This window comes from Drosophila albomicans, chromosome 2L, assembly GCF_009650485.2.
Source record: "Drosophila albomicans strain 15112-1751.03 chromosome 2L, ASM965048v2, whole genome shotgun sequence".
NCBI classification, from domain to species: Eukaryota; Metazoa; Arthropoda; class Insecta; order Diptera; family Drosophilidae; genus Drosophila; species Drosophila albomicans.
In genome coordinates, this window is record NC_047628.2 from 3,701,763 (window position 1) to 3,729,027 (window position 27,265).

Genomic DNA, 27,265 nt, shown 5'->3' on the forward strand with positions numbered 1-27,265 from the left:
TTTCCGCTTTAATGATAATAGCTTTTTCATCTCCGCTTATGGCTTTCGATTAATATTTATTTATACAAAATGTGATTCAAATTATTTAGAAAAGACTTTACATTTCGTTGGAGATGACTAACTAACTAACTAATCGCATCTAAACTAAACTCATGCAATATGCTTAGACTTCCTTGTCGAGTTCATCATCTCCTTCCCAGTTGTCGAAATCATCCTGCAAATGAACATCATATAAATCTCATATGTACTTTAATAAGCTGTATAATTCTTCACTTACATATTCGTCCTGGCTGCCCCTCTCTTCGGGTACATCTGGAGGGGAGCACACCAAGTAAGACACGCCTGAGTTGTGGCCAGAACACTCACAGGTCTGCGCGCTTATCGGCGTGGCACTTTGGGCCACACGCTTGGCAAAGATGGTGGCAAAACGCAGAATAGGATACTTGCGCTCTGGCGACAATTTGCGGGCACTGAACACAGATCCATTTGTTTCCAAGGCCAGAGGCGTGCAGCGTCCCAAATTGCTCCTAGACATGTGCGCTTGCGTTCGTGCCTCGGCATTGCCCTCGGGGAAGCGCTTGGAGTAGACGACATGCTTATCCATGCCAAAGAAGTGACGCAGTTTCTTTTCGCGCTCAAAATCGAATTCGGTGTCAGCCAGAATGTGCAGATTGACGCCTTCCTCCTTCATGAATTGCAGAATGGAATTGTAGTCGAAACGCGTGTCCTTTGCTGCACAATTGCTGCATGAAAGCAGAATGAAGGTCTTCGACACGCCTGGACGGAAATTCAAGCGTGATGCCTTTGATATGGCAGTAAGAATATCATTGCTGCTGCCATTTCCTGTATTGATGTGATCGAAGTAACTGGCCAACTGATCGGGCTTCGATGTGAACACATTCCGTTCAAAGAATATACTGCGGGGTTTGTCGAAAGGCTCAACGCCACCAAAAGCCATCACAGCATAGCTAAAATACGATTAGGATTAGAAGAGTCTAGCACTTAAATTTTCACATTTATACCTACCGATTATTAGTTAGCTTGGCTGCCTGCAATTGTTCCTCAATGCTGGAAACAACACTCATTATGCTCTTGGACACCTTGAGATTGGCATTACAAGGCTTGGCTTCCACAATGAAGACGACGTCGCTACTGTTCGGAATATCTGAGCCATTTAGATTAATGAACTGACCCTCTGGTACGTAGGATCCATTGCTCAGTTGGCAGCTAAAAACGCAATCAATATTATAATTTGAATTGTCTGGCATAGAAAAATCGATTAATTATTTACTTACAACACACACTGATCCGGAACTCGCATTGGCACCTTAAGCGCTGTGCAAGCCTCGATATAGGCCAATGCAGCTGAGCATGCACCTTTCACAGCTGGATGACCAGGCCGAATGCTCTGCGACTTGCTACCCAGGTCAAGACACATCTCGTAAAATGGTGTTGGATCTACAACAGCACTGCAAGCGGACAAAATTCTCGTTCGGAAGAAGTTGTTGCACGTTGAGGTCACATCTGAGGTAATCTTTTGAATTGGAGGCAACTGCTTGGGTTTGCAGTGTTGCAGACTCCAAGAGTCTGTGAACTCTTGCGTCTGATTCGTAATGAGCCGGTTCGACATAGTGTACTCATCATAGGGCTCGTTGTTGAGCGTGCCTAGCAGACCAGCCGTCCTGGCAAAATACCAACCACTGACTTCGAACCAGCAGAGATCGAACTGAACGTTACAGTGCAGACTGAACTGTGTATCTGAGACAATCGATAGTATATCCAGGTCTCGGTAGATGGTAACCGCGTCTAGTTTCAGTGGCAAAATGGGCTGTGGATTGCCATTAACACTGATGTTCTGTGAATCAAATAAATTATTAATTGTTTGAATAATGCATAAGTATATCGAGGGAGGTCTACTTACATCGGTAGCCAGATCGATTTCAATAAGTTGTCTATTGACAATGAAGGTCAGCTTACGTGCGGGAAGAAGACCAGTGTCTCGGCTTGACTTGGATTGTGTCTAAGCATAAATGGGTGTGCATTTAATTTAAAGAATGCTCATAGGGTCCAGCTAACAAAAATGTACTTACCGCAGGCTCCAGAAGCAGCGTGAAGTTGCGCTTGAAAAAGTCGTGGGCCAACAAATAACTACATTGCGCTTGAGATAGTTGATCCATATTCAGATTAAGTCCTACAAATCGCTGATCAAAGGTCATATAATGCCTGGAATCAATGAGCAGAGCTCGAGCTGCAAAATAGGTGTGTAGAATTAGACTCAACAAAATAATAATCTATGATGATATCGTTGATTGGTCTATCTATTCTCACACGCATGAGATCACAATTTGAAATGTGTTTCATGTTCGAGATGGCTTTTCAACCTTACTGTTACAATCAATCGACTGCTTGATGAGATGGTTAAAGTATTGTTATATCTATTTTATTTTATTGTAGGGATGAAAAGTAGCTAACAACGAGAAACGTAAATTTTCCGTTTTTTTAGTAGTCATCTATGCATAATTTCTATTTTAATATATTTATAATACTTATAAGAATATATTCTGCATTTTTAAGACGCTAGTAACTCATCTAGGCAAATAACTGTGCGTATGTGTGAGGCCGAGATTTCTCGGAGCTATAAATACTTACAGTAATAAGGCGGCAACCAGGTCTTGGGATCCAAGTGAGCTCGCATGTTGTACAACTTCATGATAATTGTAGAATTGGTTTCGCTTAGGAAGCTTTGGATCTTTGAGAGCATTTTATATTCGGGAATCTCCTCGAATTTGGGCGTCTCATTGAATGCATGCCAGGACATAGGCAGCTTTTGCTCCAAATCAATAATACCAACCTCTGGATCAAAAATAAATTTGGTCTTTGCTTCTCTGTACATATCCGCAGTTTCTAACGCATTCAGCGCATAGTTGCGGAGTTTATTGCGCAATAATCCGTAGAGTTGATGGATGCGATATTCAAGTTGCAGTTCATCGGCTATCCATTCCAAACGCGCTACAATTTCGTTGTATTTCTGAAGAACAATTTGCACATTCTCGATCTTTTCTAGTTGCTTGATCTCGTTCCAAATTTCGGTGAGCACTTCGTTAAGTTCAGCACCAAACGGCACCAGCTTAAAATATTTCTCCTTGATGAAGTTCCATGCCAACGTAGAGTATTTCTTGATATTAGTTATGGCATCGTTAGCTTGGAAATCTCTATACAATCTCTCGGCATCTGCTGTAAAGCTAGAGACCTTATTGAAGTAAGGAGACTCGGCCAATTCGTTTGTGCGTTTGTAAATGAAATCAAAGACCTCCTTGCTTAAATCCCATGCGGTGGTCTCCATAAAACTTATGATCTTGAACAAATGCGGCTCGAAGCGTTTAAGGACATTCTTCCAGTAGGTTTCAGCCAGATGCCAGGACTTGTGCCACAAGTTCTCAATGTATTTGATAAACTTGATGTGCAGATCCTTGACAAACTTGTCATACTTCTCTATGCCCTTCTCCATTAACGATGAAATGTAAGTTAAGCTTTCGCCATGGAAAAAGCGACTGATCGCATCGAGAACATTGTTGTACGTCTTTTTAATGGTATCTATTAGCCAGACAATGCTTTCGCGTAGCGCTTTTCCAGAGTCGCCCATGGCCTGCCATAGCTCAGAAAAGATTTTGGGCAAAGACTCAATGTGATCCCTGATCGCTAGTTCATCTAATATGGTCAATGTAAAGTTTACTACATTTTTGATATAGAAATCATTGGCCTCGTACGACTGATTGACAAAAAGACGCAGGTCGTTCAGATCATCTTCCAATACGCTTAATTCGCTGATATCGTCAATAAATCTACTATTATATTCCTTCGCCGTTCTCCAAATGACGCCTATCGATTCCGTAGACTCGGTGTAAACAGATTTGATCCAGAAATCAATTCCGTCGGAGAAGGAGCCATAAATCGCGTTACCGAAGCCATTGATCTTTGTGCGGATATCATTTTTGATTTCGGGACGCCAGTGGAAACGACCCGTAATTAGGCGTGAGTGATTCATTTTCAAATATGAGCTGACATCAATGATGCGTATCTCTTCATAGTTCCGCCAGATATCCAGGTAACCACTACGCGTGTCGGGTATATAGCCGACCATTTGCAAATTCTGACTGGCATCCTCGGTGAGATTGAAGTCCATACGAGCAAGACGCCTGGCGATGTCCACGTAGATGTAGCCCGTGTGATTCGTATCGGGCGTATCCCAAATTGTGGCATTAAGACCATAAATGGGATATTTCGTGGTAGGTAGCAGCCAGAGACGCGATGTGTGATATGGCGATTGGCGCTCGTACTCCAGCTCCCGTTTGTTGAGATCCAGCAGGGCAAGGAACTTACCATATCGGGGTGAATAATCGCGTTTATAATGTGCCGTTGATTCAGTTTTGTAATACGAGGGACGCGCGGCCAAGGTGCCATTTAATTCAATATCCAGTTCCGAGGCTGGATGATATCCATAGAACTTAAACGTATAATTCGTATGACCCAGTTCAGAGTATAAATCCTTTAGCTGGGTACCTAGCGTAATCAGTTGCTCGGGACTGTCTGAGTAGTCGATGGTTAGATGAGTTCTAAGCAATTCCTTTGTGCCGCGATAATAGACAGCTTTGCAATTTATATCTTTCTCTAGATATGGATGTGTCACTCTTAGGCCAAATGTTTGATGATCGCGATCTCCTGCTTGCAATGGCTCTAATGCCCATCGGAAGTTACTTGCAATATTTCTGGACCCATCTTTGGAGTTTGTGCCAGCCCATTTAAATGCCAAATCAGCATTAAAGTTATTGTCCGTGAGGTAGTACCAGCCAGAGGTGGTCAGATTGCGATTTGGATAGAAGAGTTCTAGGGCAAAGCGCTGCGACTCATTGGCATGCTGAGGTTATAGAATTAGTTTAGAACCTTAGCAGATAATCAGAAAAAAGAAAGAAAAGTACTTACCGTACTGAAGTTGCCCAGTTCTAGGTTATAGCCTATCCATGCTGTTTCGGATAACTCGATCTTGGCGTGCTGACGAACAACCCTTGGACTGACATCTTCGAACTTCGTAGTAAAGACAACAGCGCGATTAGGATGAATAACCACCATCTTCAGCTCCTGGGCCGTTCGAGTGCTCAGAGCATGCAGCTCCCCGGTCAGATTGAAATTTTTCGTATTGCGCAACTCAAAGACTTCGATGTGTTTAATGTCTCGTACTCCAAGCGGATTACGCATATCCTGAGTGTTCACATAATGAATTCCAAGTGGCTTCATATCGTTCTCCAGTGTAATGTCCGTGGTCTCCTTGTTAAAGGGATGCTTCTTTTGCTCCACACGTTTGTACTTGCCGTCGAGAACCTGCAGCTTATTGTACATAACCTTCAAGTTACCGGAATCCAAATTGGGACGCTTCTGCAGTCCATAGGAAACATCAGCGCGATGACGAGATGTCAATGGAACTTCAATTTCGATTATTCCATTCAGATTGTGTTTGGTATCGTCGCTATTGTAGTTGCTGTCCAGCTTGAAAAAGGCACTGTCCTTCGGCCAATTGCAGTTTATAAACCGATAGCTGCGACCACTGTATTAGAAAGAGTCAGCAAAGAAATAAGGATAAGTCTAAAATAAAATTGGGACGCAGTATGCACAAGTATTAAAACTACAGTCCGACGTGCTCGACTATGATGGAATTATTACCAAGATATACGATATTAGAAACCTATTTAATGTCACAAAAATAAATGTATGGAATTCACCTTACTTGTAAAGTCGAAAAACAATAAATCTGTAGACAAGTGTGGCGAGTGAGTCTTCCACACTCATTTTTAATAAAAGCAAAACAGTGCGAATGCGGCATTATAGTCGGATAAATACTCAAACATACCAAAAAGTATATGTGATTTAATGTTATACTGTTGCATTCAAAATATACCGTAGAAATCAAAATATACCAGGTTTTTAAATATGTATCTGATCGCAACCAAATTGTGGGTTGTTATTGTGTAAACCAAAAATGTTGCAATTTTTTGTTCAATTTAATTTCAATGTCCATGTATATCGAAATATAAAATAAAATATGATGAGTTCGTGGTTTGAAATGAGCCACATTAAAGGACGTACATATGTATGACATTGTAAATAGACAATGGAATAAGCGAAAATATCAATTTTGATGAAGATGACAATGATCACATATTCAATATATTTTGTGGACAGAAAAGGAACTCCTCCATCCACTGTTTAGTTATTGTAAAATTTGTAGGTAAGACGTACTTTTTGGTGGAGAAATCAAAGTCTGTTTTGAACCAGGTCAGGTTCAGGAAAGGTGTGCTTGTATTGACAGCACCATGCATATTGGTGTGGGAGTTAAAAGAAACATCCAAATCGGCGATGCGGCGCCTCTCCGGATAATCGAGAACACACACCAGATTGTAGAAGTCAGAGTTGGGCTTGTCGAAGTTTCCTCTTAGCTTCAGTGTGTGCTCCTCTTTGAACTGAGGCGTTTTCAGCTTGGCCAGGAACTCCCTGCGTCCTCCTTGTTTGTTTTCCATTACAAAGTCTCCTTCGATAACAGAAAGATTCTGTTTTTTTCCCCATTCGAGATGGCCCAAAGCATTCAGATTGTTGGTGACATTTCGGTAAGACAGACGCGATAACAGCTTGTTCTCGGTCTCCAGAGTCTCGTAGCCGATCTCAATGAAGAAGTTGGGTGTTTGGAGCTGTTTGCTTACAAGGTTGCCACGATAATTACAATTCAGTTCATGCCTATCGCCCACTGGTAGCGGCAACTGAGTGACCAAAGCAAACTCCATGTCATCCGAAGATTTTTTATGGAGGCTGCTATTAAAATCAAATGTCCATTTGGAGTCGACACTCACATGCCCAGCTGATTGCAGTTGAAGGAAGTTTTTGCCAGGATTCAGGTACTTGGCACTGGCCAGCAGAGTGCGTGGCTGAGCGCCAGGTCGCTCCATGTAGCTGTCCAGCTCCATCTGCCAGGTCTCTGCCAAAAGCGGGGACCAGCTAAAGATGCTACGACCAGTGTGATTGCCAAATCGGTATGATCCACTGACCTTGGATCCGTCAGCACGCAGACCTAGCTCAGAATGCAGATGAACTGAGTCAATGCCCAGCTTCCTCCACGGAGTCACCAAATTCACATCGCCCACCAGACGTCCCTGGTCCATAGGTTTAAGATTGCCATAGAAATTTATATGAGAAATTTCAGGCACGGAGCTCTCCACGAGGACAGAGAAGTCCATGGCATTGTTGCTGCCTATGCTGTATCCACCAGAAATCTGACACCGTTTACCGTTTTCAATGGCATCGAAGGAGAAGCGCAGCTTCTTAGCATCCGCCTCCTGTATATTCAACTCAATGACTCCATCCGCTCCTCCGGCTTTGGGCTCAACACGCAACTTCGTTTGCATCGGTATGCCATCGGTCATCAGTATGGCACCCGAGATGCCATAGGTGGCCATGTTGCGGTACAAGTTGCCAGATACATCATATCGCCTTGGATCTCTTCCGTTGCGTACAACTGTGCCGTGCATCGAGATATTTCTGTAGTTCTGCAAGGGCGTCCAGACTTCAATGTTGAACACATCATTTCTCTTGTTGGCTCGTGTACCGTAGGCGATGGTCTCGCCTTCCTGATTCAAGAAAGTAAGATCAAAATTTAGCTGGGGATTTGCTCCTTTTGTTGCCAACGCCGAAGTGGATGCAAGTTTCAATGGTAACATAGTAGTTAATACTTTGCCATTAATGTTGAAATAATTCTCCGGATCTGTGTGCCAGTCCGTTTCAATGTGCAGCTATTAAGATAACAAAAAAATAAAAATAGTATTTATTATAAAAAAACAAGTAAGAAAGTTACAGTCGAGTGTGCTCGACTGTGAGATACCCGCTACCCATTTTTAATAAAGGCAAAATATTGCGGTATCATTTTCAAAATATACCAAAAATACTACAAAAATACTAAAAAAAAACCAAATGGTATGTTTGGTATATCGATATAGTACACCATTCAAAATATACCATAAACGGCACAATGTACCAGATTGTCGGCCAAAGCAACTCAGACCCATAGTAAGTAGGCGTTTTTGCCCATACAAAAGTATTTCTTTAATAACTTCCACAATTTTTATCTGATCGCAACCAAATTTACAGTAACTATTGTATATACCAAAATTCGTAGCTCTAGTTTTAAAATTACACTTGTTATTCAATTTTTTTGATTTGCGGGGGCGGAAGTGGGCGTGGCAAAAATTTGAAACAAACTTGATCTGCGTGCAAACATAAAAAATGCTGTCGAAAAAAAATTATAGCTGTATCTCTTATAGTCTCTGAGATCTATGTAGGTGTTCATACGGACGGACGGACGGACGGACGGACGGACGGACGGACAGACGGACATGGCTATATCGTCTCGGCTGTTGACGCTGATCAAGAATATATATACTTTATAGGGTCGGAGATGCCTCCTTCTACCTGTTACATACATTTCCTGCCGGCACAAAGTTATAATACCCTTCTACCCTATGGGTAGCGGGTATAAAAACTTAAATTTTTTTCAAATTTTGAAAGAATTTCTATTATTATTATAAAAATATAAATGGGTAGCGGGTATAAAAACTTAAATTTTTTTCAAATTTTGAAAGAATTTCTATTATTATTATAAAAATATAAATGAAAATATAAATCTTACGTGATTGAGATTTCCATTGTCGTCGACTTCAAATCTAATGTCGACGACGTTATCTACGGCCGAATAGTCCTTCTTAAAGTACAAATTGCAGGCATAATGAGGTACGACGTGTGTATCCAGCAAGATGCCCACAGAGGTTTCCAGGAAGTTGTCCTCATTCTGCATGACAAAAAAATATGATTTCACTTTTAAAATAAAATTTTGATCAGTACAGCAATCATTTTACAAACCTCTACTGATGCAGCTATCGATAAATGAGTATGAGCTGTTGTTGAGCTGATGTTTCCCTTATACGTGTTCTTGTCATCCATCTCGATGTGAGCTCGAAGTTGGATCTCAGGTAACTGTGCATAGGGCGTGATGAGCGTCAGTTCCACGTTATGAGCCTGTGGCCTAACATTATCTACGACTTTAGTATAGTTGAGCTCAACTCCCAATTCAGTAGTTACCGCTAATTTATTGCGGACCATAAACTCTATGCGGTTATAAAAGAAATTAAAGTACAAATCGACGTGGTACTCAACAATGCACTTTAAGTCCTTGGCGATGGCAAAGGGAGAGGTCACTGTGAGCACATTTAAAATATTGATATAGTCTGGATAGTACAAGCGATCCCTGAACTCAACTCTGCCCTGAGGCAGATCCACATTGCCCACAATGAAATACATATCAAGATTCTCCTGTACGTCAACCTTTCCCACAATAGTTGGCCATACCAAAGAGTCCAATTCGAAAGTAGTCAAGGAGGACAGGTACTCTTCATCGTCTTCTTCCTCAATTCTAGGTGGCTGGAAGTCATCATCGAAGTGCATGTCAAGCTGCATCTTCTGGCTGCTCAGCTGATTGACCAGCTTCAACTTGGGCTGCTTATTGAGCTTAATTCCGAGCTTGTAGTTCGATAGCTTTCCATGCATCTGTACAATCAAGGACTCCCTATACAAAATCTGCAATATGAAGCCATTCTCTTCGAAGCCAGCCAGAGGTGTGAACACCAGATACGAATATTGAAAGTCGGTCAAATTATTCATGTACCAGACTCCTGTGAAGCCCAGTGTGGAATTGTTCCAGATGCCACGCATGTCAACTCGATCTGTGTGGAACTTGGCCAGGACGGCTGCTTGCTGGAAAGTCTCAATGGGCGTGGCAATGCTTAGCTTGACATCAAAGTCCAGCAAATTCTTAATATCAGCCAGAGCTTCTACTCCCAATGCGACTGTCGGCGCTCGCACCTCTGCGACAGCATGACGCTTCTTCTCATTGAGGCCGAAGCGACCGTGAATAGTTTGGAATTTCTCCAGAGGTGTTGTTATGTTGATGGTCAGCATATTGTCCGTTACTTTCCTCACATAGCCATCCATGGTCAAGGTAAACTCACGTATGTCGAACGCAAGGGAAGCAGCTCCCTGCACCTCTCGCTTGTCATTTAGCATGAACATGGCCACGAGACCTCCCTTGCGATAGCCTTCGAAAGGACTAACGAGAGACATTGTGCCGGAGACATTGTGATAGCCCTGTGTGCGTACTACATCCCAGTTGGACTTGATGCTATACGTGTTGAAGGTTTCGTTCTGCTTGTATCGCAAATATAAATCGGTGTCGTATTTCTTGACATCCTGCGAATGCTGCACCTTTATGTTAATTGTGGGAATATCCTTAATGGTGCTGTTGATGCCAAGCCGCACATCGAAGCTAATTAGCTGGTCTCGTATGTCGTGATCACTTTTAAATCCCAGCTCCAGCAACTGATCGTCAGCCCAGGAAAGCGTAGAGTTGATCAGAATCAAATTATTCAAATTGTAGACTCCTGCGCGCAAACTGTTGGAACGCCAGCCATTAAAGGGAGTATTTAGCTCAGCGTGCACCCAATTGTGGAGCGTCTTACCGGGCATAATGCCCGCGTCATAGCTGAGCTCAATAACTTCTGTGATGCTCCAGGAGACGTGCCCCTTGCCATAATATTTAGGACCACCGGTAAATGCGCTGAAGCCACAGTTAATTGTGCGTTCCGGGTAGGTTACCATGAGGTTGCCATCATAGTGCTTATTGCTCGGACTATTGTACTCGAGTAATAGACCCAAGCGTTGGCTGGGATCACGGTTAGCATCCCATTTCAGCTCCAGCGACAGTTCCTTGCGCCTGTTAATGTTCAGTAGTCCCAATTGAATGTGAATGTCACGAATTCTAAACAGAAGTTCAGAGGAAATGCAGTTTAGCTTATTGAAATTTCAGAATATTAATATCAACTCGACTGTACTTACTTGTCAATGTGCATCTCGAGCTGCAATAGCTTGGGTTGCTCAGAAAGCAGTTTGGAAGTGATCCAATAGTCCTTCTCCTTGATTTTTAAGCGCACTTCAGCATTGGAGTTGCGATTTTGCTCGTTGGATTGGTATTGTATAGTCAAGCCATACGGATCCTTGCCGTACTTGGCCTGAACATCGTAGAAGATCACCAATTGATTTCGTCTATATACGATATTAAGTTGGGTCGCGTCAAATGATGGACTCTCCACGATCAGTTTAAGGTGATGCAAAGCTTGAAGTTGAGTGCTACGATCCTTGTAGTTACCCTTGATTGCTATTGAATGACCCGTGAACCAAGAGCCATTGACATATATCTGAGAAGAGAAGAGTGTCATTAAAGGCATAGGGTAGAGTTTACTAATTATGGAGGTAAATTAACCATATAATCCTTAGTGGCCTTTTCGTTGACTCTTAAACTGACAGTACATGAATTAAAGTCCGGTACGGATACATTCATATAGGCGTCGACAGCAAAGAGATTTCTATGGGGCAGATGTACTGAGAACAAACCCGTTATCTCCTTATCGGGCGCATACTTGAGTCCCACAATGAAAGTCTGTTCAGGTCCATTTTTATTGCGTTCGTCATGGCTGTGAAAGCCAAACGAAAGAATAAATTTTGAAGTTACAGCATCGATTATTTAGATACTTACTTGACCATAATGCGATAGTCAATCTTCGATCTGGGCAACTTTAGCTCAAGGCTAGCACGTGTCTGCGTTTCTCCTAAAGTGAAGTCATCGGAGTGGGAGCGTGCAAAGACTACTCTGGCCAGGCTTGTGTAATTGGGGTTACTATAATCCGGTGCATTATTATACGTGATAGCTCCTTCAGTATGACCCTGCAAGCTGAGCCATGTGACATTCGAGGCAAAGTTCAGTTTTGGATACGCTGTTGTCCTCAGTTTCATGTTGCCTCGGTACTCGGTTTTCGAGTTGACACCATGATTCATCAAACGTCCGGCAAAGTTGATTGTCTCGGGTTTGTTCGCCTCAAACTAAGCAAAATGGGTAATAAGTAAATTTGAATCAACTGCATATAAGTTGTCGTTCACATACCATGTAATTGATTGTCATATTAGTTGAGGTCGTCACTTCTGTCTGTATAATGTTGCCCTTGATCAGAGCTTGCAGCTTCTTCGTCTCAAAAGAGAGATCTACGTCGTGCTGCTTCACGCCATTCTTCTCATTGATTTTGATCATACCAATCAAGCCAGTAATGTTAACTCCATTAACTGACAGAAGCATGCGTGGCCTAAATAACACGGCTGTATTATCCTGGAAGCGTCGTAGCTCCAATGCCAAGTCAAGTGATCGATTGCGATTATTGTCGAGATAGACATCGAGGCGTCTATAGTCAGGATTGCCATCATAGCTAAGCCCTGCGGAGGTACGGCTTTCACCACGTTCAAATGCTACCGACGCGTTGAAAGCACCGGGAACGCTGGTCATGTTGGCAACCAGGAGTCGAGGCACTTTTGAGCCTGGTGTGTTGAATATCATAGTAAAATTGTTATTGTCCGGCTCCTCCTGATCCCAATTGTACTCGAACACAAACCTCTTGGCTGACAGATCGGATTTTTTGAGTATCAGACTCAGATTAAGTGGGCCAGTCAACAATAAACTGGGATAAGCCTCTGTAGCATTGCTCAAATCGGGCACACTATAGTGCGAGCACATCTGCAGTCCAATTGCCTGGTCCAGCACTTCCCAAGTACAGGTAGAATTAGCACTGCGTTTCTCAATGCCTGCCTGGGGCAACTCTGTATCTCGTTTGACCACGATTAACTCGGAGCGTGCGCTAAAGATTTCGTTCTTGTCCTGCGGCAGGTTGAAGGAGAATGAAATAAGATTGCGACCGCGCATCTTTAGGTTGGCTTCCACCTCCGAGTTAGAATACAAATTACTCTTGACTTTGATACCCGACTGGCCCCAAAACATATCCGTCTGCATAGTTGTTATGACGTCCACCGACACCGAGGGCTTGAACCGCCCCTGCACATCAAAATGCCAGTCGGCATCGAGTTTGTCCAGATTGCCAGCAATGCTTAGGTCAACGGATGAGGCACCGAAAGCATGTATAGCCAACGGCATACCCACCGCCAGGGGTACACTGTAAGATGCATCGAGAAACAGGCTCGACTTGCTGTAACTGAATGGCTTACCGGATAGCAGCTTCTTTGCCTGCTGGAGGGGACTCAACTGTGTGGCCAGCAGTGCCACCTCGGCCATGGACTCCACATTATAATATCGCAAATCGTTGCCAAAGATCCGCATTCCAAACTGGGCCCGGGGATTGTTGTAGTCATAGTTCAGCTTATAACCCAATTGGTCAACGTTGCGATCGATTGTTTGTTTCCTTGTTTTTGCTGTTGTTTCAGCATTGCGCTTAGAACGCTGGGATCGCTCGCCTTCGGATTCGTCCTCTTCGAATACATATTCTGTATCTTCCCCATCTTGAGTGGTGTCCACAACTTTACGCTTCAGCCGCAGATTGTCAAGACTGAGCAGATTCTCCAAGGTGTCATCTTTCTCCGCGCTTTCATTACCCAACCAACGATTAAGGAACGATAACTTCTTTTGTAGTAAATCACTATTCAACGGACCCTTGGGACCGAAGACACTGCCGACCAATTCCTCAAAACCTTCGGCTCGCGCATTGAATTCAAAAAAGTTGACAGATTGGCCGAATAGATCGGCGGTGAAATTAAGGCTCACATGGCGTGGCAGATACGAATCGGTGCCGAATATCAGATTAGCATCAGTTGTGGTTCCTAAGAATAAAAAAACATAACGAAAAATATAATTATAATATTATTAATGCAGTGAAATACGAAAACTAAAGCAAGATTACATACCAAAATTATATTCGTCAAAGAACAAGCTGTGTTCATAATTGCGGGAGAACTTGCGTATGTCCATCTTGAACTTTTCCGATAATTCATCGTTTAGCAGCAGACCTTGAGCCTCAATCCGCACTGGCGAATTGGACTTCGCCAAATTTGTAAGATGCGACCAAACAAAGGAACCAACCTGATTGATTTCCTCGTTCTCGAGTATGGATTTAATTTGAGCTACAGATATGTAGTCAGGACAACGCATCGTCTGCAGATAACTGAAAATGCGCAACTCCGAGTTGCGAGTGTAGTCTCCATAGTAATCCAAGAAGAACTTGCGATGTCTTTGGCAATTGACCCGTCTAAAGGAGAATATGCTCTGCAATCGAATGTTTATTGGTACCGTATTATCGTTGATGATCGACTGGAGCTGTATGGCGAAGTCATTGGTCATTATGCCAATGTTTCCCAATCCTTTGAGCAGTACTGTCAAGCGTTCATGTTGTTTCCGGTCGCCGCGATACCTTTTGAACTGGCTGAGAAATTCAGTTTCCAGCAGATTTATGATCTTTGCGATCCTGAGATTCTCCTCGCAATTCTCGTGATGCCTGCAATAGCTGTGTACCACAGCCGTGGATCCCAAAGTGTACTCAGGATCTAGTTTGTTTCGCGCATAGTCAAGAATAGTGTAAAAAGTCTCCAGCGTCTGCTCATCGGGACGTGTAATGAAGGACAGCGATGTCATCCAGTTGTGCGCCATTTGTTTTGAGAGTTTTTCATTCACGATTTGATCGCGCATTACTTGATACGAGGCAGTGCTTCCAATGTAGGGCAGCGATTCAAGCACGTGGTTTCTGCAATAGATAAGCAGAGGTGAAGAAGCTTATTGGATGACCTTTAATAAGTTCATTGCACTACTTACTTCCCCTGAGTGCAAATACCAGCTGAACGCTGCAGTAGCACCGTCAGTGTCTTGTAGTCCAGGCTCTTTGTGGCCTGCAGAAAGTTCGTGAACGCATCGATGAACTCGCGCTTTATATTGGGTAACCCAAGAGCACACATATTCTTTAACAGTTCATGGGCAGCCGTTATCTGATCATGAGTAGGCTTCACAAGTGGTGTATGGTCAAAGATGAGTGGTGAACGACGTTCGACCATCTCGACATCTACAGAAAATAATCATAAATTGTCATCAAGGAAGAAAGTCAACTAAATCCCAATACTTACTCTGCTCAAGAAACTCGCTAATGCTATAGTCGTTGCTGCCTGTGAGTAGCAAGGTGCTTTTCGAGGTGGTCAAGGCGCCGGAGCTACCGTTTGAGAAGGGGACAAGTAAATGCGTCTCAAGGCAGCTGATCTTGTGGTACACACTCTTGTCGATAGTCAGCTGCAATCGAGAAATCAGCTCAGACTGTTGTAGAAATAAGAGATAAACTAACTTACATTGCAGTAACTCTGCGAATTCAAAATTGGCAAAATGGTCTTGTCATCGCGGAAGGTGTACGGCGTTGTCTGCAGCACAGACTGTGTGGAATAACGACGTCGGCAAGTGGCAATGTCCTTGGTCTTTCTTATCGTTACATAGACGCTGTCCGTGTTCTCCAACTCATACTGTACACGACATTCGCCGGATACATCCGTTTCAGTGGTGTTGAAGTCTACATCGAAACGCAACATTGTATTTTGGAAGCTTGACAATATGCCCTTCTTGAAATTAAGAACCCAAGACGTTTCCTGCTCGGTGGGACACACCTCGCCTATCAGTCCATCGTGAAAGGCAAAGCGCAGAAGGTTCTTTGTCAAGTCAGCTGACATTTCGTTTGACTTTGGATGCAAATTCTCAAAATCTGAAACTTCACTCGAACTACTGGGCAAATTGTCATAGTAATCATATTCATCTTTTGTTTGGCTCTCGCTGCCGGATTCGTTAGATTCTTGAATCGTGTCGTAAAGTTTAACACCATTAATACGCAGATAGCCTTCACAGTCCTTGGGAAAGAATATCTCCACATCGGCTTTTAAGAATAGATCAGAGGTATTATCTCCAGAGCCTGCGAATTCTGTGCGCAACGACACCTCATAATCATATTTATATAATTTAGAACCATAATCGAATTTCGTGGATGACGTATCGCATTGTGGGCGACCGCAGACTCGTGGATCTTTTAGTGGATCTGTGTGTAAAACATATTCGTGAAATTAGACAGAATCATAACTATATATTACTTTAACTTACTTTCCCGTGCCGCCTCATTTTGTGGTATGATCAGTACAAGGAGCAGCCACAGAGCTGATAAAACTGGGTTCATGTTTCTCATGCTGGTCTTGGCTGATCAGTATAGTCAAGACTTCGATGATATAGGAAAAAAGCCAAGCATAGCTCGAACTATAAATATTAAAAAAGTTAACAATTAATTAAAAAATTCTGCATAGATTGCATAGAATCTGTTTCGTAATTAAATTGCATTAATGAGTTATAAAATTACGGTATAAATTGCAAATGTCGTTGCTAAAGAGTTAATTTTATGGATTCGCTCTAATTACTTAAAATTGTGCAATTGATTCGACAAAGCTATGCGGTAACCAAATTAAACAAAAGCCACTACTGACTTTGCTGACAAAGCCAGAGATTTGGAATTCTAGTCACAAATTTAGCAGTGTGGAATATATTAAAATCCTTGCTCTTTTTGTAATATTTGCAAAATGATTTTGCGCTCAAATAAGTTTTACACTTGTTGGACTTGGCTGTGGCTTGGCCAAGTTGCAATGTCGATGGCTTCTTTGAAGCTTAACATATGCATGCGGGAAAGGGAGTGACAGTGGGAGTTTTCCAAGCGAGCGAAAGGCAAGAGGGGACAGCATTCGCCCATTATTGTAACGCCTTTTGCGTATTTCCCTTTTTGCCACAGTAAAGCCACAGCAAATCAATTGAATTTCCACTTGATTCAACATAAAATACACACACAGAAGAAAGCAAAAGGAAAAAAAAACTAAGAAATCCCTGAAACAAACAAGTAAAATCCAAACCAAAACCGAAACCCATACAACGAGCAGCGAGCAGTGCTCCCATCATTAATTCCAGCAATAAAGTGGAAACAGATCGGCATGGTTGACTGAAGGGAAATGGCGGGGAAGTGCGAGGTGGGTCGTAGCATTACGATTGATGCCAACTGTTGTTTGCATTTGCATTTGATTTTAGAACAGGAAAAAATTGTTAACGCTTTTTTCGCTTCTCTCTCGTTCTTTCATTGCTTTTGTTTTGTTCTCTGCACTTTGCATTGCATATAAATCGCTGCTGCAGTTGTGGTTGGGTCTGAGCCTGACTCTGGCTCTGGATACGGTGCTGAATCTGGTTCCGGTTACTGCTTGCTTCTGGGTATTTGCTGACAATGATTGCCGGCGCTGCAAGGAGCAGCAAAAGCACTTAACACTTTTTTGCGCGCTCGGGGTGCAAATACACAAGAAACACAGATACAAATACATATGTATGTATGTATGTATATGCGACATTTACACGTTTGGGTGTGCAAGTGTGAGTGCTAGTGCCTGTTTATAACACATATCAATTGTTTCTTGCTTGGAGCGGGTCAGGGAATCCTGTCAAAATGCTTTGTTTGGCTGTCACAAATTGAATTGCATTTGGTTCGCTCTCATTCCGAGGGGTAAATAATGATTGCAAATCATGCTGGTGACGCGTTTGACGCCAAATTGCTTTTCCGTGTTTGTTTTATGGTTAGAATGATAATGATAGCTTGTCGTAGAGTTCAAGAAAGTTTTATTAGGTGAGCTAGTCGCTTGCCTTTTGATTTTATAGGTGTAAGAATAGATTGTGCGTATAATCAAGAGACTCGATATGTGACTTAAGAAAAGGATGAAAAACTTCGTTGTTGTAATGCTACTTAAAACTCTGTACACAGATTGAATACAATCAATTTAAGAAGTATTTACACATTGATTGCATCAAATTTAAAGGAACAAGAGTGAGTCAAATAAATTTTACCTTCCTTGAATTCTTCACGTTGTTTCAGATCTTAACAGCTGTACCAATAGCAAACCAAATTAATCTATTTTTAATGCGTCAATTAAATTCGAAGTTTTTTCGTATATTTTAAATTACGGTACATGTAAAGTGAAGTGCGCGAAATGTACAATACTGATTTCAATGTGAACTGAATGAGTAGACTAGTTATCACAAACATGATCAAATTCTCCAAAAAGCTATGCAAAACCTTAAGTTCAGTGCGATAACTAACTCATTTGCAAACACTTACATATATTCGGTATTAGAGGTGGGCGCGGGCCTGTATTTTAAGGCCCGGGCCCGCACGAAAACAAACTCTTTTTTGAGAGGCCCGGCCCGGCCGAACACGAAACTTTTTCACTAAGGCCCGGCCCGGCCCGGCCCGGCCCGGCACGAAACTTATTTACACATATAAGGAAATTCAAAAGACATGTAATTTATATATACATATATATATTTATTAAGGTATTTATATTGAATATTGTTATGTATTTAATGAAAAACAAATTAATTCATATTTTTATTTAAAAAATAAAAATTTTCTACATTTTTGCTTTTAGCCTAGTGCGTTTTTCATTTAAACCATGGCCCACAGATTTGATAATTTCACAATAGGCCGCCAATTTTTAATTAGTGGTGTGCAAACAAGTAAAATATTGTATAACCAAATCAATAGTAGCATCGATAAGCAATTAAAATGCGATAAATGGCGGTTCTAATTCGATCAAATCAAAATTGTTTCAGGCCTACTTCGGGCTTTTACGGGCCTATTTCGGGTTTTTACGGGCCGGGCCTTTTTTCTAAGGCCCGGGCCCGCACGAAGCCCGTACGAATCTTAATTATAAGGCCCGGGCCCGCCCGAACCCGCTCCGGGCCTGTGTAAGCCCGCGGGCCACGAAAAAAAGCCCGGCCCGTGCCCACCTCTATTCGGTATGCTAATCAAAAGAGTTTTTAAGTGCTGCGAATTGTCCATTGAAGTGATGAGCTTGCCTCACTTGCAGACAGTGTTGTAAAAGGATATTAGTTTGACCTGCTTATTATGACGACTTTTATTTCTTGAAAATGTGTAATTACAAATGTGTTTAATGTTAGAAATGAAATAAACAACTATCAACAAATAGCAACTTAAGTGTAAATAAAAGGATGCCCGCGGCATTTTGTTGTAGAACAAACTATTAATTAAATGTGTGTGCAATAGTGAAGTGCCTTTTTTTATTGCACTACAGAAAATAGTAATATGAAAACAATATTACTAAGACGCTATTGTTGCTATTGTCTATTGCATTATCTGCCTGCTGTCAGGGACCCCAATACAGGTTACGCCTTCCACCTGCCGCTCCCCTCATAGTACAAAGCCGATAAGCAGCTTAACCAACGCGCGTGCATTCAGCCATAGTATTGTATGTGTGTGTGTATGTGATTTGAGCACAGTGCCGACGGTCACCACCAATTTCAAATTTACTGAGGGTTTAATATACTCTTCATGCAATTATCATGGCGGCGTGCTTTGAGTATGTAGTCTATTATTCTCTTCGATATTTTATTTATCGATGACGATAAGAGTTCTTTCTTTCGCACGTCTTGTTTTGACGATTACTTGTTACTTGCATGCCAAGCACTCGGCCTAACCCAAAAAATCTCTTTGATTTGTTGTTCTTCTGATATTTAGTATGGGATTAGCATCGGCTTAAGTGCCGTTCTCAATGATTTATGGTTAAGTCGGTCTTACTAAAAGTATTCAATAAGAACAAGACTTAAACAAAAATCATAACGTACTCAGCTCCGATTGAACCTGGTCGCTTTTAATGAAACTCAAATATATAAGTTTGCCTTTGGGCCAAGTCAAAAGCCCAACCGGCATTTGTTTTCATATTTCTCGGTTCCATACTTTCACACATTCAAACATTTTTCCGACCAGGCACACACATCTTTGTATAAAATGCAATTTTCAAGTGAACGTGAAGTTGATGTTGAGCTGCAAACTGCGAATTGTTTGCTTGCTTCGGGGAAGGAAGGTAACGAAGGCACTCGAAGGATGGGGCCAACTCTAAAGTTCACACAGGTAAGAACTTTACCAGATTGTTAGCGATTCTAAAAACAAGAAGAATAAGTGCAAGATGCACAGACACCGCTCTCGAAATACGCTGCAATAAAATCTGTAAGTGCACTATAAATTGTATTCTTACTTATCGTATACATACTATATTTCAAAGGCAACGTAAAAAACTGTTGCGTTCTGTACTATATATTAAGAACGTACATTTAAAGATTAAAATATTTTCTTGGTGTCTTGTTAGAGTTGAGTTTGTGTCGAATCATGATGCCTTTTGGTCAACATCCGACATCGAAAGAGTATGAAAATGTAAAAATTTTTATAGTAACATAAATTCTGAACTAAATGCAATTACGTTTGCTGCAGGAACTTGCAATGTGGTGAGAGGGGAAATGCAATATGGGGAGTTTACCACAATGGCGAACCATTAAAGATTTTTCTTGGGGAACAAGAGAGTCACATACTCGTGTAGCTTCCAGATGTCGTGACCTTAGTGACGGCACTCAAATCTAATAACAAGGTATGCGAATAGAGTTACACATATTGACGTATGCAAACAACATCAGCATCGGTTTCCAATCAAATTGTAGTTGTGAAGCTCCAAGAAGTTGAGCAAGCATTGCTGCATTAGATCTTTCTAGCTTTATCTCTGTGTTAACGCCTATTGAAAATTAAAGTGCTACAGCAACAGTAGCAACAAAAGCAATGCCAACACGCATTTTATTGCATACAGTTGCGAAGTTGTTGGTGCAACACTGAACCTCCATTCTCCAGCTTATTTCTTTTGCACTGTTGAAGGCGCAGTAACAACACTATAAAAAATGGTGAAAAATAGGCTAGCGATGTGCGTCTGGAGCGGCTTCTATTACTTTTTCAGAATATTCTGTTATTGGTAGCAGCCTGTTTCCCCCTTCGATGGTGTGCGTTGTTATTGTTGGCGCTACATGTTTGTTTTCGTTGGGTCTCCACTACAGATGACTGGCTGAATGGCTGGCTGGCTGGCTGGCTGACTGGCTGGTTGGCCCTAATGGCTTCCAAATGGGCGCCATGTTTGGTCATTGCCTCCGCTTACTTTCCCAGCTCTAACCCCCTTTCTCTTTCACCAGTTTTACCTTAACAGCGCCTGCATGTATGCAATGCATTTTTTCATGTTCGATAAAGACAAAAGGCTCCAGGGCGTAATTTTAGGTGCATATGTGTGTGTCGATGTATGTGTGTGTGAATAAGAACAATGAACGTTGCAGGAGCGGCAGAGCGTATGGCATCGCATTCTCGCTACCCAGGCGAGAAATTGCAAAATTGAAAATTATGTGTATCACTTGAAAAATGGCTAATAAACGAGATTAAAATTGCCAGCAGCGTGATTTTCAGCTGCTGTTTCAGCTTGCAAGCGAATACGAATGCATCCAATGCGAAATTGCCAAGAGAGTGAAAGAAATGCTTCTGAGTTACGAAGCATAGTGCAACGCATTTCGCATTGGCATCGGTGTCCAATTACAGTTAAGAAACTGACATTACGGCAGACACTTTAGTACTATACTTACAGTAGACGTCTGCAGCGAGTTGGTTTCTAACAGATTCTTTTGTTATAATCCAATTATCTAAATGGGCTCGAGTTTCAATACAATTGAAAGTGCATTATGGGAAGCAGTTTTAGCAAAGTGGGAAGGTGATACTGCCAATAATAACAGACTTAAGATGGAAATTAATCTTTAACAGCTTTGAGATATCACTGTAAAATATTCCCATATCATAATTTTATAATATTTCAAAAATGTATTTCATTTTATTGTTGCTTAAGTTGCTTTTTTTTGCTTTAACTAAGGAAATTTCTAATTTCATTTTCTTTAAGTCTGAACTTGCATTGTTTCAATTAGGATGCGGAACATTTGAGAAAGTTAAATATAAATGGAGCAACTGGAATTTGGGCTTATAGTTTTGTTAATTACAATAGCAATGAGAATTAAACGACCAAACCAAACGTGCGGCAAGGACTGAGAAACAAACACAAACCACATGAAACTAAAGGAGCAAAAATGTTTTAAATATCTAAAAAAGTAAGTAGACGAACGACAACAAGAGCGCAACATGGTGAAAAGGCAGGTAGTTTGGGACGATTTAAGCCAAATAAAAGCCAGCACCGAGCCAGACAAACTGCTAGACCCCAAGGAAAAAAAGAAAGAGAGTTTGAGAAAAGGAGCAACAAGGCGGGAGTGCGAGTAAAGTCGAGAGGAAGCAGAAGTTAGCCAAAGTGGCGTAAAAAGTGCACACTAAATGTTTGGGAACACCTTGGCCCTGGCGCAAAGAGGCAAGAGCAAGAGTTCTTCTGGCCAACTGCATGTCCCAAATGGGAAGCAATGTCAGAAGAGAACTTTTTAGTTCTCAAATAAATTTACATACCAGCTTTATTGCCTTTTTCTCGATTTCTTCGTGTGGTTGCTGATCGCTGCAAATGTGTGAAGGAAACTTGGCATCGAAATCTAAGTGTGCATTGCAAAATTATGCAAATGTTGACTTGCTATGATTGTACTTCCTTTGTGTATGCGTTTAACAACAATGCGTATGTGGTAAGTGTTGAAAAGAACTCCCTTGCCGCAATGAACTATGCACAACTAAGCCAATGCCTTGTTAGCTAATTACACTCCAGAGTGTATATCTTTCTCAGTCTCATAGTAGGTTCAGCTTAGTTTAATCATATGTTGAGACTTATTATAGTAACTGGTATCAGCCTTAAGCTCATTTTCAGTCAAGTGTTTAGCAAGCATATGAAATTGAGTTAATGACTGTGCAAATTTGCAAAATTTAAAGGATTTAATAGGTTATTTGAACCAGACATTTCATTTGTTAAAGCTTTTTACATAACTCCTTTATGGCTGTGTCTCCATATGTAATTATGTTGCACATGTACTTGAATATTTTACATAGCTAACAAATAATTGTGTGGTTTGTAATAGGAATATAAAATAAGGAAACCGAAATATAGATAAACGACAAATTCAGAATTGTAAACATTCATAGAAATTTGTCGAGCGAGGTCATAAAAACCGTGTCGTTTTTTTGGTATAAATTTATTTTTAGTTTAATCCATAATATAAATTTATATTATTAAGTTAAAGATTCAAAAGTTTCCTTGTTTTTTGACTCTTTTTAAGGCGCTTATATCATTATCCTTGAGACTCATGCATTGTGTCTTTAAGAGTCGCTTTAGTTTCGGGCATGCGACTCAAATCAAACGTGACAATAATCGCTTTGCAATAAATCCGCAACTCAGCTGGTTAGAGCTCAGATTCCTGCTCCACATCTCTATCTCTCGTCCTTTTAGTAAATTCACAGTTAAGTCCATCATTCTGTGTTCCCTAAGCATATTTTTATATGCCACAGAAGTGTTGCCAATATCCAACTAGCTCACTCTCCCTTACTCTCAGTCTGCTTAGCGAAGATTGATGTGCTTAGAGCTGACAACATTGTCGAGGTGCGACAACCGCAAATTATGTCAGAGGTCGACGAAAAAAGTGTGAAAAAAATTACAGTAAATGGGATGACTTTTGGGTAAAATGGAAAGTAACTGATCAACAATTTGCTCTGTTGCTCATGATATTAAATAGCTTAAACACACGAAAGTAAGGAATGTTGCACATTTCTGTTTCTTGGGGTGCTAGTTTTTGTTTCTTTGGCTAACATTTTGCATTTCTCACAAAGCAAGCGTACTAAAAACACTCACTTGGGAGTCAGAGTAATCGTTTGAAATAAGAAAACGAAGAACCTAGTTTGCAATGCAATTGTAAGTTTAACAATCATATGCAGCGTAGAGGGAGAAACGTGAGAAAATTGATGGTAAGACAGAAGTTCTGGAGGTTCTGTTGTTTTGTCTCCATTTGCGCGCAAATTTTTTTCTTCAAACTTACATAAAGTGAACGAGCTTCTCAAATACATATACTTTGCTGATAAATGTATGTATGTCGACTGCAGTTGACAGGAGCTTAAAAGGGTGCAAAGTATTTTGGCAGAAACTATCTTCCTCGCAAGCTGCTATCATAACTTATGGGTGGCACGTGTAATTTTGAAAACTGTTGAAGTTCAGTTGGAGAAATCATATTATATAAAGCATTTCGACAAATTTATTAGCAGCAAGTTAACGCAGCTCCATTTATCCTTAAAAATGTATCCTTTTAAAAGAGTCAGTATCATGAAGAACATATCTCAGGAAATAATTTATGTACTTTGTTTGTCTAAATACACGTGACAATTTAAAATCGAGAAAAATTTATTTTAAAATTCAAACAACAAAATGAAACAAGTAAGAAAGCTAAGAAAAAGTCGAACCCACTTGACTGTGAGATACCCGCATAACCATTGTCAATAAAAGTGAAACAGCAAGTTATTATTTTTCAAATATACAAAATTCATTTACCGCAAAAATACTAAATATTATACCAACGAATATATTTGGTATATCGATATAGTACTACATTTAAAATATATTCGTTTTAGCCCGAACGTATACTTCTAAAACAATTCTACAATTTTTATCGCAACCAAAAATTACATCGCTTGCTATTTGATTTTTATCGATTTGCGGGGGACGGACGATGATCAAGAATATAGACTTTATAGGGTCGAAGATGCCTGTTACATACATACGTACATTTTTTGAGGTACCCTTTGGTTAGCTGGCATAAAAAATCTAATTTCTCGAACATATGCAAAAAATATAATATACGAAAATAATCTAAGTAAACAATAGAAAGCTGGCATATAAAACCTAATTTCTCGAACAAATGTAAATAATACAAACTATACGAAAATAATCTAAGTAAACAATAGAAAAAAATAAATCATTTTTTATATTGTACAATAATTGTATATTATTAGCAAATGTTGTGCAGTAAACTTTTCACAGAAGAGATTCTATATATTTATATAATAAGGATTATACAATTAAATTAAATGTTTTATTTGCAAAAAGTTTCTAGAAATCAATGAATATAATCCGAGTATAATTCAATATTTTTGAATAGCAATAATATCAGTATTCGCATTAAAAAGTTTAATAGCTCAGCATTATTATTGTATTTATTTCACTTAGCTGATTTTGTGTATATACAAGACAGATTCATTATCACTTAAAGCATTAGCACGTTTCCCAGTTTACTCGCGTTTCAGTTGACAGTGCAGATAAAAGACAATTCACAATCAAATTTGAATGAAATATTCTCTTTTTGCACATGATTATAAAAAAAATGTTAAATTGTTGCAGGAGATAATTGAATATAATATTTAATCATATTCCTGTCTGTGTCTCACTCTCACTCGTTGTTTTACATACACAGACAATTTCTTATCACACACTGAGAAGACGCATAACGACTAAACTGAGATTGATAATTTTATTTTTATAAAACTTGTTGAACTTATGAACTCTCTTATCAGCAGCTTTAGATTTTTTCCAACACGTACACGTTGAATCTTTTTAAAAAATGAATTTTATTTTCACAAGTGGCACGTTTTTTTCTCAATATTTGAGGTTAATTTCCACTATTTTCTAGAAGTATCCTCAATTTTGTTATACATTCTTAGGTATTTTGTTGTTATTCATTTGAGTAACTTCAATTCACACAATTTTAGAGCACAACACTCTTAAGCAGGGTTCGCCAATTATTTCACATTCGAATGCATTTTGTAAGAGATGCAAAAAGGCAAAATGCTCTAATGGGGATTGAAAGCACTTCCGCTGCGTTGGACACACGATTGTGATTGTTATGGATCTGGTGCCATTTTGAATGGATGCCAGGTAATGGTTAACGGTTAAACGTGAACTGTTGGCACTCGTCGCTGGTTGTTGCGAACAATGCGACGGCGCAACAGGATGAAATACTAGAACGCAATTGCAAAATTATCCTTACTTCCGGTTAACGCGACGCAAGCCCCTTGTTGAATTTTCAACTCTTTTATAAAATCTGAACTACAACCGCTCGGTACGAAGCGGTAAACACGAATGAGACTCTGGTTTTCCTCAGCGATAGCGGATGCTGTCACTGAACATCGTCCGTAGCCGTGTCGATGTCGATTTGTGCCGAGCCGAGCCGAGCTGAGCCGAGCTGAGGCGAGCTCCAAGCTCATGGTCGGCATATATAGTAGTAGAGATAACAGTTCTCAACTCTTGACAGTCGATGTCCATGCTCGAGCATCTTTTTGGTTTCGGCTTTCATTTTCGTACTGGGCCTCGGTTTCAGTTTCAGTTTAGTTTACATGGCGCCTCGTCGTGAATGAACAAAACTGAAGTGAAGAGCTGCAGCCTCTTGTGTGAGTATGAATGAAAATGGCCGTGCGTATATCAAATGCATGCCATGTGCCATTCTAATGGCTGTCAGTTCGTATTATCACTGACTTTTCCCATATCTACATATATCTCTCTGGCCATACCCAGCAGCTGTCCATATATCAAAGAGTGCCACAAGCAGCAGTAGCAGTATCTGTTGAGGCTGCTGCGCGGCTTCTATATTTTGATTTGATTTGATTTCGTTCGGTTTCGGTTTCGCCTTGTTTTTGTCGTGCGTCAACTGACGTCCGTTTTTGCTTATCAGTTTTGGACTTTATGCTATTTGATTTGCTCAGTCTAGTCTCTATCCCTCCATGCTGTGCGCGTATTTATTTTGTAGTAAAATCAACAATCATTCACTCAGTCAGCCACATATTAAAGCCAGGCAGTACTGGCACATCAACAATGATAGAGTTATATTCGCATATGAGGCTAATAAACTATGGCGGAAACTAATTTTGTCAGAGTAAATCAGTTTGGAAATTAATATTTTCCTAACACTTTCAGACTAATGCTAAAGAGGAGATAAGCCATTACATTCAAAAAATTAACTTAATAACTTAATGATTTTAAAGATATCTTTTAAATACAAATTAAGAAGTTAGCAATTTGATTATTTTTAAAATATTATATAGTCCTTATGAATTGTGTCCATATTAAAATTGAAAATTATTCAGTTGGTAGTCAGTTTAAAAAAGGGATTTTTGGGTGATTTACAAATGTATTGCTTTAAAATCTTTGAATGAATATATGTTGGTTTAAATTTATATTGTAATTTGTTCGTTGGCCTATTATTTTTATATAATACTTTTTGACTATAACAGCAGATTGATTTTCAGTCAGACTATTGATAAACCTCACTTTCCTCGCAGCCTAACAAAATAACGCAATCAGCACAAATTGCTTATTTATAATAGTGACACGACGTTTTTTGTGGTGCTGGCGACCATAAATAAAAACTATTCGTATCGAATATAGAGTTACATTTAGTTCTAAAACAAAAACAAAG

The 27,265-nt window shown here is 40.4% G+C and overlaps 1 protein-coding gene across 1 annotated transcript; it reads right to left on the reverse strand.

The window, feature by feature from the left end:
- On the reverse strand, positions 1 to 25,931 carry LOC117563530 (uncharacterized). The gene is made up of 21 exons (XM_052002816.1): positions 25,841 to 25,931; positions 16,100 to 16,249; positions 15,307 to 16,037; positions 15,091 to 15,250; positions 14,786 to 15,029; positions 13,885 to 14,717; positions 12,086 to 13,800; positions 11,681 to 12,024; positions 11,408 to 11,618; positions 10,984 to 11,342; positions 8,956 to 10,906; positions 8,726 to 8,884; positions 6,292 to 7,832; positions 4,981 to 5,599; positions 2,650 to 4,915; positions 2,091 to 2,248; positions 1,922 to 2,020; positions 1,296 to 1,855; positions 1,027 to 1,227; positions 278 to 968; positions 1 to 214 (listed from the first exon to the last, which is right to left on the reverse strand). The coding sequence occupies exons 2-21, from the start codon at positions 16,179 to 16,181 to the stop codon at positions 164 to 166; spliced, it is 12,975 nt and encodes a 4,324-aa protein (XP_051858776.1). The 5' UTR covers positions 16,182 to 16,249; positions 25,841 to 25,931; the 3' UTR covers positions 1 to 163.
- Positions 25,932 to 27,265: the final 1,334 nt, after the last annotated feature.